The 13,510-nt window shown below is 36.3% G+C and overlaps 1 protein-coding gene across 2 annotated transcripts in view; it reads left to right on the top strand.

Annotated features, from left to right (window-relative positions):
- Window positions 1–13,510, top strand: part of AGMO (alkylglycerol monooxygenase) — a 186,397-nt gene that overhangs the window by 89,334 nt on the left and 83,553 nt on the right. For both annotated transcript variants that reach the window (XM_071735361.1, XM_071735362.1), the window contains exons 6-10: window positions 4,732–4,798; window positions 7,059–7,124; window positions 7,234–7,313; window positions 8,450–8,584; window positions 9,056–9,172. In XM_071735361.1, coding sequence (XP_071591462.1) covers window positions 4,732–4,798; window positions 7,059–7,124; window positions 7,234–7,313; window positions 8,450–8,584; window positions 9,056–9,172 — 465 coding nt within the window. The remainder of the gene's footprint in view (window positions 1–4,731; window positions 4,799–7,058; window positions 7,125–7,233; window positions 7,314–8,449; window positions 8,585–9,055; window positions 9,173–13,510) is intronic.

Here is a 13,510-nt window from a genome sequence, read left to right as displayed (position 1 = left end):
AAAATACTGAAATTGTATAGCAATTTTTCTCCTGGAGTTTGTTTGAAATGCTTAACTTGATATATGACTAAAAAAGTGACTTTCTTCATGCTCTGCTATTTATAATGCTGCAATCAAAATGGCCACTTACTGTAGGTTTTGTCTCATTTTTAGCAGACAAATTGATTGAAACTTCCTATATGTGGTCATCTTTCCCACAAGGCTTACTTCAACTTTTAAAGAAAATTAAAAAAAAAATTCATTCACTTATTCAGAGTGCTAAAGATGCCAATTTGATTCAAACCTTACATCCCAGTTGAGGTGTAAAACAATGAAAAGTGACAACAGCCTGCCTTCAAGATAATTTATTATAAACACATTCCTTAAGTCTCTGTGTTTATTATATAAATATGACCTAAACCAGGCTATCCATTAAAACTAGGCTTTCACCTCCCTTTCCTACAATCCAGGTTTATCAGAAATTCACCCCCTATGAAACTCTTTATGATCCCAACAGGCCTGATTCCTCTCGCTTGTTTTACTTCTAAACTATAAATATTGGTTTTTCTCTTCTCAGTGTGGAAATTTGGCTACATCCATTTTACATGCTTACTGGAGTAGAAAACTGCCTAATCAGATAGGAAAACAGTTGGCGCTGTATAAATCAAGGTTTGCTGAGGATTTCAAAGTGTGAAACTGGCAGACAAGAACATATCCTAGGAGTTCTGCCTTTCCCTAGCTTCCCTGTAGAGATTTCATATGGCAAATCTGATCACCAGGGCCATCTGTATAAATACATGGGTGTGTTGTCCTGAATTAACACAGCCGCTCTACTGGGAAATGTAATTGAGGTCTTATTTTTAAATCTCCTCAGCAGGCTGCCTGAGATACAGATTCATATACCAGGAATAACAATCTTATCTTGATTTTTGTTGAGGAAATCAATAATAATATGTACTTTATGACCAACTAGTCTAACCGGAACCCTAAAGTTACGTTCAGAATGTTCCTTTAGTGATGCTCCAGGGATGAATTTACCCTCTCCTGTCCTGTAGTTCAGTAACACTATGATATTGAACGTAATGCTTTTCCTATACTCAAAGAAAAAAAAAAAAAGAAAAAAATACGTACAAATGGTTTTACTGTAACATTGCCTGCTCGACTCAGTTGACATTCCTTCCTAGCGTTCATGTTGAAACAGAGTTAAGTAAAGATTCATGTTTTAGTGGTGACAGGAGGAGTTGTTACACAAGATGTAAAGTTTCCCTTGGATTTCATGTCACGATTTTTTCTCATTATTTAAACAAGAACTACATTGAAGTGGTGCAGGTACCAGGCAATAAAGATTTCCCTTGGTGCTGACAAACTCGGAGACCGCAAACGGAGGTGCTTACATACCGCAGGAGATATTGCATAGCATTCTTTTCCTTTAGGCTAGGGATTGCTGTCACAGAGGAAACATCTTTATTTAAGAACTACTATTAAAGGGAAAAACATTTAGTTCTCGTTATATATGAAGATTTCACTTCCAGAATGTTTTGTTCCAGAATGTATGGAAGCCCTACTAAGCATGCAGCTTTTAGCCTGCTTTATTTATTGAACTGCTCTTGGAATGGCTTGAAGTGTTGTCAGTAATTCTGCTTTATTACTTAGTGATACCCAAGTACAGTAATAGATGCAATATGTTGCTTGTTTAAAAAAAAAAAAAAAAAGAAAAAAACCCCCCATATTTTATAGTAGCAGAAAACTTTTGTTTTTAACGAAAATCCTGATCTCAAGCCACAAAACCTGAACTGTTGTGATATTATTACATTTTCTTAAAATTTTTAAAATGTTTTTTTTTTCTCTGCAATGATATTGTGATAATTGTTATTCTATAAGGCTGTTTTGAATACAAAGCTATCTAAAGCTGAAAATACTTTGCTCTTTTGAATGATTGAGGCATAGTAGGCTTTGGTGAGTGCTTGCAATGACAGTGTAAGCCTGATTTCTGCTACCATGAACACTTACCAGCTTCTGTGCAATTGCTATTCTTTATGGAAAATGTCTAAACACAGTGAAGGCACAGAAATCAGGGTAGACTGAGAGCTGAAATGGAGATGGGTAGGTGGAGTACCTGCCCTTGCCTTTCTCTCCTCCATTGCCTGTTTGGCATTGTTTTGAATATGGACTGTAGTTATACCATCTTACATTTTGTTACCAGTCAAATATGTAGAAGTCAACTTACTGATAGCAAAGGAAGCTTCTAGAAGTAGTGCCCTGTACCATTTTGAAAATCTGGTGAAAAAATATTTTTATGTATTTCAAACCAAAGTCATAATTTATGGATTGATAATTTCAGCATGCTGCCTTTGCATTTGACAGTTACTGAGTTCTGTACCACCTTTGAGTTTACAAGCCCTGTGGTTATAGTTGTTATCTCAGATATTTCCATCAGTGTGTGGCAAGCATTTCTTTGCAATGGCTGAATAATGAATTGAAGTAGGCTCAGACATCTATCACTAATGATACTGCAAAGATATTTCAGTAGATTTTTAAATGTCATCACCCAAAGAATGAGATTTCATTTTCTGAAGAAAATACTTTCTCTAGAATCTGTCAGAAGTAATTATTTTAAATTTTGTATAAATTCCTTAGGTTCTTAGAGAGCCCCAAGACACAAAGGTCTACTTTGGCATATGGATGTATTATATAGACTTTCAGAAGAATGAATTTTAATTTTAAAGTACTAATTTAATCAGCTGGACATTGAAGTCTTGAGAGCATTCATTCTGAGCAAACTTTGTTCTCTCTGCCTGTAGGCTAAAAGTGAAGATCTCTATTCCTTAGTGATGTCCAGCTTACCTCTTATGGATTTCATTTATTTTCACAGAAATTTTTAAAATACTAAGCTAAAAATATATGTAAACTAAGGGTATAAAAGCTAGGTGTGATCTAATAGATAAATCACTGCCCTTTTAGGTGCTGGGATGCAGTTCAAAGTCATTTGACTCAGATTAAATTAATTTAGTGGGCACATCTCATGTAGCTTAAAACTGGGGGACTTCCTGCTTGAGAGAGTTGGGAAATGGAGCTGGCATGAAGGATGAATTGTTTCTCACCTTTAGGTGGTCTTTTCAGGCTTGAACTTATTTTGAAGGACAACTGAGGAAAACAAATGATCCTACTTCTGTTGTCCTTGGCTCCTGAATTAAGCAAAACCAAAAAAGTTGTCCCACTGCTTTCCCAGTGAAGTGTATGCAGGTTCTTGAGACTGATGCTCCAAATTTTGTAGTTCTCTCTATATGAAGAGTCTGCTTATTTCTGTACTCCTTTAATGATGCAATAGGTCTATGTAGCCTAGTAAGTATCATAGAATAATTTTCCTTTGGTGATTTTTACTTTATTGATAAGGACTTAAATCTGAAAAATGTCCTGTGTCTACTTTTTATGTTGAGATCTACTTTCACTTGCACAAGTGTGGTTTTAGGAAGAAGTGAAAATGCCATATTTTTGGACTTCTTTCTGTAAACCTCAAATAAAAATCCTTGTATGTTTAGTTATTTAGATGAATGGGTCTGCTCTCATGAGTAATGGCTGCCTCCCTGCCAATAATATATTATTATATCACAGATCACTCCTTTCTAAAGCACGAGTACTAAATTTACTAATTAAATTATGTAAAAGACAAAGTGATAGTTTCTGTATTTTGTTTCTTAGGGTCTAAGTGTTTTTATTTAGCTTCTTTTTCCCCCCCTCTTTTAATTGCAAGACACCATGATCACAATATGACAAAGTGAATAGATACCATTTTAGGATATACTTGAACAGAACATATCCTAAAATAGAAGGGTCATCCTATATATCATCCTTCTGACCATCCAGTGATGCCATCTATCTGTGATTAACAATTTGTGGTTTTGATTAAGTAATGATTGCAAAATTAATTCTGTTAATTCTGCCTTTCCTCTGGCTCCATAATATGGGAGAGCAGCTACTTTAACATAAAGCTTGCTGTTACAAAATTTATTTATCAAAATTTTATCACAAAGCCTGACTTGTTAGTTTATGGCAATCAACAATTTCTGTCATTTTTGGTCTGAAAAATGATCAAGGGTGTATTTTCTGTACTGTTGAATCATTGCCCTGGATCACAGCTCCACTTTGAGTTATCCTGGTGTACTTCCTTGTCATGCCTCCAACACATATAAATGTATTTATGAGTGTGTGTTGTGGAAGATTCATGAACTGATCCAGTTCACTAATTTAGAAAACCAAACCAAAATTAGTCTTAACTTGCATCAGTTCCCTAATCAGGTTTGTTGTGTTACTGCCCATGTGCTGGGGTAAAAAAGGGTATTGGTAGAAGGCACAAGCTGTCAAAGGTGCTGAAGGAGGAAGGAATAGTTTTTTCTGGTTTGGCGCTGGCTAAAGAACTGGATCCCAAGCAGTGCTAATGAATATGAAAAAAAAATATGTGAGTGAAATGATCTGTATGTAATAATGAGCTGATAATAAATATAAGCAGAAAATGTGCTGCTGTATCAAAAAGAAATTTAATTTATAACGTGTTTTAGTGAATTTCACTTTTTTTTCATGAAAGGTCTTGTGACAGTAATACAGTGAAGTGTTTAGGGTAAAAAATTTGCATTCTTGACTTTATGCAGATGTCCTTAAAATAAACATTATGCATTTTCTCCCTCTCTTTTCCCTCCTTCTTCTTGATTTTTAAACAGTATTTCCAAATTCCTTGAAACATTACTTTTCTTTAAGGTTATCACAAACCTTGGGCCTTTGGAGTGGATTCTTAATACTCCCAGTCATCACAGAGTTCACCATGGTAAGCTAAAAGTGTGACCTCTTATTTTTCAGCATGTTTTTTCTCATGGTCACTATTTGTGTATTAATAGTAAAGTACTAAAATTGTATTGTAAAATTCGTATGACAGAATTATTTTTGGTTCAGTTAGAAACTTCACAGGATTTTAAAAAACTTGAATATAATCTAAATAAGACTTCTATTTTTTTTCATTTAAGATTTATTATTAAGCAGAAATTACGTCCGGATATCATTAAATAATTTTAAGACTTCGAGAAAAATCGCTCAGTGTTTGTAAACATGAACGGTAATAGAAAAATACCTTATTCTTCCCTGACTTAAAGCATCATCACTTTGCCAATCACTCACAAATGCTTTTGCATTTGAATTTAAAGCACTGAATGTGCAAAAAAACATGGTTAGCTTTTAGAAGAACTGTTAAATGTTTTAGAGGAATTGAGTCTCATCTGTCTGAATTACTGAAAAATCTCACTTCATACTGATGATTTTCATCAGTATTCAAATCATTCAAGACTGTAGTGCACATGAAAAGTGGATTAATAGCTCATGAAAATGTCATTAACATATCTGAGGAATAGAAGTGGATTTGATAACTGCCCTTGGCTCGTTCAATGTGCAGAGATAACAAACAAGAGAAGTAATAGCGGGCTGGAAGAACAAAATAATTTGAAACAGACCCAAATCACAGAATCACTCTGAAAAAATAATTGAGTCCAACCACTGACCCAACTCTAACAAGTTCAGTGCTAAACTGTGTCCCTAAGCACATCTTGTACACACCTCCAAGGATGGTGATTCAAGCACCTCCCTGGGCAGCTTTTCCCAGTGTTTGATAAGCCTTTCAGAGAAGAATGTTTGTCTAATATCCAGTCTAAACCTCCCCTGGCACAACTTGAGTCTATTTTCTCATCCTACCTCTTGTTACTAGGGGGCCCAATCCTCAGCTGGTTACAGCCTCGTTTCATGTAGTTTTAGAGAGCAATAAGGTCTCCCCTCAGCCTCCTTTTCTCCAGGCTAAACAACCCCAGTTCCCTCAGCTGCTCCCTGTGAGATTCGTGCTCTAGACCCTTCTAGACCTTTGTTGCCTTTCTCTGGACATGCTTCAACACCTCAATGTCCTTCTTGTAGTGAAAGGCCCAGAACTGAACCCAGAACTCGAGGTGCCGTGTACTCAAGCACAGGGGGACAATCTCTGGCTGGCCACACTTTGTCTGATACAAGCCAGGATGCTGTTGACCTTCTTGGCCACCTGGGCACACAGCTGGTTCATATTCAGCATGGTGTCAATCAACACCCCCAGGCCCTTTTCTGCCTGGCAGATTTCCAACCATTCTTCCCCAAGCCTGTAGCATTGCATGGGGCTGTTTTGACCCAAGTGAAGGATCCAGTGCTTGGCCTTGTTGAACCTCATACAATTGGCCTCTGCCCATTGATCCAGACTGTCCAGGTCTCTCTATAGAGCCTTTCTGCCCTCAAGGAGATCAACACTGACTGTTTACTATTTCTTTAATGTACAAAGTGTTTATGGCACTGTGAAGACTTTTTGAAAAGACTGTGGTGCTGTAAGTGTCTAATCCTTAAAATTTTCACAAGTGCTGGTAATCCTGGAGGGAAACACTCTGCTCTTATTTGCTCTGCTGTAAATCCAAACTAATCCTCTGATCCTGATTGGAATTAAGTAGTCATTCCAGAGTTGATTGAGTGTTGCACCGTTGCTTCAGACCTGGGGATGTGTAATCAAAGTTTATTTGCTCAAACTTTTGATAGGACAGTTTTTATATAAATCCATTCTCTAGAAAACAGATAGAAGGATCAGTTTTCCTCACACTGAAATTTATAATGAAGGCAAGGTCAAACATAGAAGGCTGAGATGATAGAGACAGCTGTAAGCCATTAATGAAATGATTGTACATAAATGTATTGGTGTATATTAGGTATAAACTGGTGAAATTATTTTTGTTTGCTTTTCATATTGCCTTTATATTTTGAACTGGGTTTACTCTTCAAATGAAACTTTTTTTTTTCCACAGAATTTTGTGGTATGACCCATTTGATTTGAATGGATCTAAGTAGAAAGAGAGCAATGAGCCTAGAAAGGAAAATAAAATTTTATAGAGTAATAAGAAGTAGTGGATTAGCTACCTTCTAAGATTATTTTTTAGATTACAAATTGCTGCTAATGCTTAAATTTTCCTTTCATAATTCATTTGCATGTATTCTTATATATGCAATTATTGGTCTCATCCACAATTTTATTGTAGGAAGAAATCCTTACTGCATTGACAAAAATTATGGTGGCACACTCATTATCTGGGACAGGATATTTGGTAAGTAAACAGGAAGGTGTTCTCTCTCATATTTACTTAGTGTGGCAAGATTATGTGTACCTTTGAATTTGACTGTTAATTGTTCTTTTTTTTTGTCTTCTTCCATCAGGAACATTTGAAGCAGAAGATGCAAAAGTTGTATACGGCTTAACACATCCAGTAAATTCATTTGATCCCATCATGCTCCAGGTGCTATAGTTTATATCCCTGACTTTGGTATCTTCAACAGGCACTCCTGTTCAGAGGAAACTCCTCTCTTGGCCACAGTTGAGGCCATCCTTGCATTGCTGCACAGTCAGTTAAAACTATCTACAATTTCTTCAGCATTGTTTTACAAAGCAATTGTTTCTACTCACAGCACTGAGCATATGCAAAGCTTGTAGTCATGAAAAGACAATACAGTAAAATATTAACTAATTACAACTGTGATTAAATAGTCCTTGGGTTGAACAATGTCCATTTTGCCATACGCAAAATAATATACAGCAAAACACAGACAAAAGTATTTTGTCTGCTGTTTGTATTTTCTAGATACTGCTATTTCATAAATAATCCCATAGACTAATTTTTTCTGCATATTTGCTATTCAGGGCAGTCCAGAACATTTTTGACAGCATTATATAGCAGCCATCATGGTTTCAGCAAAACCTCCAGAACAAGTTGAATATTTGGATTTTCAATAGAAGAGAGGAGAGGAGAGGAGAAGTAGGAAAAGGAACAAGGAAAAATGAAAAATTACTTGGTGTGGTGGTGCTTAGATTTATTGGCCCAGGCTTCCCTTAAGATGGATAAAAATCCTCTGTAAAAACCTTAGTGACTGAGAAGTATTGAAGTCCCTGTTTGTTTTTCATGACTTTTCACCCAGAGAGGCATCTCAAAGAATGAGGAATTCTACTGCAGGGGTGTCTGGGCTGGCAGCTGGAAGGATGGCCACAGCCTGTGCAACTATATCCTTTCCAGTCAGAAACTAAATAATTTAGTTATTGAGAGTATCTCATGTCAACGTCCCAGTAACCAACTACTAGTTTAAAACTACCATAAATATAGCTATATAATATACTATTAAATACTCTGGATTGATTACAGGAGGGAAAGATTTTCCTTTGGGCAGAAGTCATTGTTATTCTTGTAAACCAAGGTCTTCATATGGCACCAACCAATTTCAGTCAGATTTTCTGAACTTCTGACTGTTATAATCTATTATTGATTTATTCTCTTTACCGACTTCAAAAGTTATTTACTTGAGAGCTAAAAAATGAATAAAATATATATTTTTATTAAATTTTATGTTACTAACAATGAAAAATTACTTGTTCTTTTTTCAGTTACGTCCCTTGGCTCATATTTGGAACACATTTTGGGCCACACCTGGATTCTGCAATAAGCTTTCTGTCATATTCAAAGGGCCAGGCTGGGGACCAGGCAAACCTAGACTTGGCCTTCCTGAGGAAATCCCAGTGGTAAATAGAACATGCACAGGCTTTCAATTTTGTATAATTTAGTTGGACCTCTTAATGCTACTGGATCAATGTTAAAAACTCTACACATGTTATTTTAAATTAGCAAATTAGCAGTCATAAAGCATAGAGAAAGATGAAATGGGAACAGAAACTGAAGGAAATGAATGCTTTAACTGTGGGTTTTTTTTCTTTTTATTTGAAGGAAAAAAATTTTTTTTAATTTATCTTTTCATTATTCATTTCCTAAAGAGATTTTCAAAATTGTTCTATGGAGTATGTTTTATGGAGCTGTGAACGGAAGCACACACAGAGATAGTTAAACTCCATCTCAAACTAGATTGTACATAAATTTGATAGCAAATTATCTATGTCTCTTGATCTCTTTTGTGTTTTTAAGTATTAAGTATAGTAAGGAATAACAAACCGTAAAAAGTAATTATTGAAGGATATTATCTGTTTTGCTTTATACAGATCACTGGGAAAGAAGTTCCCTTCAATCCAAGACTGCCAGCGTATCTTAATTGCTATGCAGTTGTACATTTTGCTGTACTAACAGACTTGTATACGGAGCTTCTTGGTACTGTGACTGTAAGTAATTCCTAATTTTGTGAAATGGCATCTCGTGCTAACAGTAATATGACACATGCCATATTTAAATAATAAAGCACTGAGCTGAGTCTCTGTGGTCTGACTCGTGTCTAATTTAAACTATTGTAATAATAACTAGAATCTGTAAAAATAATCACCATAAATGGTGAAATATATAATTATGTATCATTGAATATATTATATTTCATATTTTTTCCTAAACAATACTTGTTAAATTATTAATTATTTGCATATTAATATTCTTGAACTATGAAGTTAAAAAAAAAAAAGAATGTTCTGTAGAAGTTGTATGTATCTCTGCTTCAGTTTTTAGGACCTCAGGAAAGGAAAAATGTTAGCCTTGAAACTTTGTAGATTTTAAGATACCAGGGTTGGCCATATTGTTAAGTGCCAATAATGTCTAAGGTTTAGAAGAAAGATTGCAAAGATCTTGTGGTGTTTGCAGATGGGAAGCTTGGCATAAGCAGGAGTTCAGAGCTGGAGGCACACAGACTCAGGACAAATCCTTTGCCCAGTCTTGAGCATACAGCAGCATTGATAGAGCACTGAGAGGCACATATTTACCACCCTGTGTTTGGGCTGATGAGTTCTCCTTGGTAGACATGATGCTTTTCTTCCATGGCTACCTTTCAGTCTCTGAAGATGAACTGTGAGGCCATCTCTGCCTACAGGAAGAAATACATGAACTGCTCCCATGACTTCACAGTCTTCCATCCTCCTGTTCATTCTTCCTTCTTTGACAACCCTTTCTACTTGACTAAAGCTAAAATCTTCTAGTTATGAAGCATAATTTTAAGGTATCTAGTATTCCCATAAATCAATCACAGGCCTACCAAAACACTACAAAATATGTAAGTGATAAAAATGAAGAGCAGTCTTGCTGTTGTGTTTGTGTCACCCACGTTTACAGACCTGCTTTCAGGGTGCCACAGAGCCCTGGGTTCTTCAGCCTCTGCTCATCTGTGAACCTTCCTTGTCCCAGCACACTTGCCTGGCAACCTCTCCCCCTTGTCCAAAGGGGGTTATTGTCCCCTGCACCCCTCAGTGGCCACTGTGGGACAGCACTCTGGGTCACAGCCCTGTCCATGGGCTGTCACCAGCCCCTTCCCCAGAGTGCTGCCCCTCTCACTGTGTCCCAGTGCCTTTGCCCAGCATGTCTGAACCCAGCCAAGAAGCAACTTTCTAGAAATAAGCTTCTTTTGCATATTTGGCTGTGGTCATCCTTGAAGGATTCCAGAGGATCAAAAAACCCTTTCAAAGCAGTCAGAAATCTTGTCTAAACGTTGACATTTTGGTCTTCTGACTCAAGAGATACCTCTTGAATTCCAGGGTGGGCAAGAAGGGCAGGAAAGGGACTCTGCCTGCAATAATTTCTTGGGGTGCATGTCAGAAGGCTTACAGCAGCCCTGCCAACTTTCCATTTATGAACTGCTACACCCTTTTGGTTTATAAGGTTTGGGTTAGGTGTGCTCTGAGTAGCACCAATAGAATGATGCAGTTTTTGAGAAAACTTCAAGGGTATTTTTATGTAGCATTTTTGGTATAATAGAAAAGCTACCTCAGGCATACTCTTCTGATTAATATTACATTATTCTATATGTTGTGTCACAAAGGGTGACACTGCAGTTGCGGGGAATTCAGAGATTACTAAGCCATCTGAAATTTCTGAGGACAGACAATTAAGCCAAAGGTAAAGATAAATGCCTCCACTGTATACAAGATACATGGTTGTCATGATTGCCAGTGTTCTTATACTGAGAAAAGTCTCTGCAAGATTTTCTGGATATACATACCAGCAGCAAGTCCTGTTTGCATTGGGATTGAGCTGTGGGGCTTTTGGTTGGTTGGTTTTTTTGTCTTTTACATTGTTGCTTTTAGCATCAAGAAGTAAGGAGTCTGCTCATTAGTATTTTCCTATTTCATTCTTTTCTCCTTTTTTCATTTTTCTGCTCCTGGAAGGAAAAATGGATGGTCCAAATTATTTTCTCTGCTGATAACTGCAGCTGCTTAAGTAATAAGGGAAGTTGAAAAATGCACCCAAGCCCCAGATGATCATTAAATTCTTGCAATCACAGAGGAAATATTCTGAAGATCCACCATTTATGAACTTATTGTAGAAAAACAACTAGAAAATTCTCCATACAGAACTGCAGGGTAATAAGATAGTAAAGAATAAGAAGGAGAGCACAGGGGACTAGAAGCACCTCATCTCAGGACATAAACTTTCAATGTGGGTGTAAAATGTGCTAGTCCCAAGGCAGAGTTCCAGCATCACTCTGCAGTACAGTGGGGAAGCTGTCATGAGAAGGAAGCTTGTGTATGAATAACTCTACTTGGCAAAAATCTTTCTTCAATATCAGTTTTCCACTACACTGAGTTATGAAATGTCTATGGATACAACTGGAACTTTCTGTCTGGCTATGAATTATGTCATAACTGTGGCATAGCTCCACAAATGGAGAAAGCTAACTGTTTTCCTCATTTTTAGGTATAAGTTCCATTTCATAATAGCCATAAGACACAGCACACAGCTATTACATTTCTCAAGTGATTACAGTTGCTCAGTGTTTGGTCTCATGCCCTGTAGAAGTGTTAAATTTCTCTATCCGTAAAGAGCAACCATATACCTTCAGTCTGCATGACCTACATTTAACTTAAGAAAAGAGCAAAACAAGAAAGAAAAAATAGCTATTTTCCACAGGAGAGAGCATACAGTGTTTATTTTCTATATAGTGATCTGCACTCCATCCAGAGAATAAAAATTACTTCTGAGCTCTGCACATCTAGATCTGATCCAAAGCTCACTGAAGAAGTGGGATTTGGATCAGTCCCAGAGAGAGTACTAGGAGTGTAAAACTGCAGTGCATTCAAAGCAAAAGTCTCATAGCTCCAGAACTGCACGGATCACATAAATCAATGTGAAGTGTACCTTAAACATATTTTGCAGTGTCTTTCTTTATTGCTGATAGATACTGTAACTTTCACTATGCTTGAAATGATGTGACTATGCAAGGAGTTTCAATAAGAAAAAAGTAAGAGATAAATTTCTTGAAAGCTGAGAATATAATTAATATATCCATTCAATAGGACATCATCAAGTCCTGTGTATGGAATATTGCTGGGCATTTAAAATTTGTGGGGAATTCTAAGCTAAATAAATTTTAAGAAACCAACACCTAACAGTACAAATTTCATAGTATTGTTTTAGCATTCTTCATTTGAATATCGAGTGTATGATAGGAGAGCAAGAGAGCTGACAATTTATGAAACATGCTGACATCGTTCTGAGCAATTCTTTTGACACAGTGAACATGTCAGGATGAGCAAATGCATCCATGCTATTCTTCAAAAGGAATAAAACAATCTGAATTCCTTTAAGTAGAAGGGTATATATAGATTATTTCTATGTTCAGCTAAAAACACATTTGGACTAATATATTTCCTTCGTTTAAATTTTTTTTTTCATTACTAAAAATAATAATGCTGTGGAGTTCTGTTGATTACAAAACTCTGTACAAATTATATAATCCCTCTTTTTTTTTTTTTTTTTTTTTTTTTTTTTTTTTTTTTTAAGACCCCAATGTATTTTTAAAGCTTTCAATGAAATCAAAATCCAAAAGAAATATTTTTTTGCTGTTTGATTGCAGCCAATAACCACATCTCAAAGCTGTGGCTGACTTGTAATTGGGGAACTTGCTGTGGTCCCGCAGGCTTCTCTGTTTATACAAATACTCCAGTATATAAATACTCATTTATTTTATATATGCATCCATGCGTATTATGTTTAAGTGGAATGAGGATGCTAGCACTAATGAAGGTGTAAAAGGCACATTCATTCTTTTCACGTTGCAGTGTGTAGATTTAATATATGATGTTTAGTTTAGTGATATAACCAACTGACTATTTTGTTGATCTTGGTAGAGTAATGCCTAGAAAATGGATGCCTCAGCTGCCAGCATCCACTTCACAGGGTGATATATGTTTGAAAGTAAATAGAAGAATCAAGGCAGCATGTAACTATACCAGTGGACCTGTAAAGAGAAAGGTATGGAAGAAAACTAATAATGCTAAAATTGATGCTACATGTCTGGTTTTCTAAAAGCTGTTATGCCCAAATGGCACCATTGGTGTATTTCACTGCAAAGTTCTTGACTAGGAGCACAAATGAGAGAAGCCTTTTTTTTTTTTTTTTTTTTTTTTTCTGTCTGTGAAGGTGATGTATCTACAGTGAAAGGTAACTTACAGATTCTACCTTTATGGTTCCTAGTGAAGCTTTAAGCCTCCCCCTTCATCACTCCAGAAAGCTGAAGACTTGGA

Source organism: Heliangelus exortis, chromosome 2 (genome assembly GCF_036169615.1).
Source record: "Heliangelus exortis chromosome 2, bHelExo1.hap1, whole genome shotgun sequence".
Classification (NCBI taxonomy): Eukaryota; Metazoa; Chordata; class Aves; order Apodiformes; family Trochilidae; genus Heliangelus; species Heliangelus exortis.
This window is presented reverse-complemented; position numbering and strand designations above follow the sequence as displayed.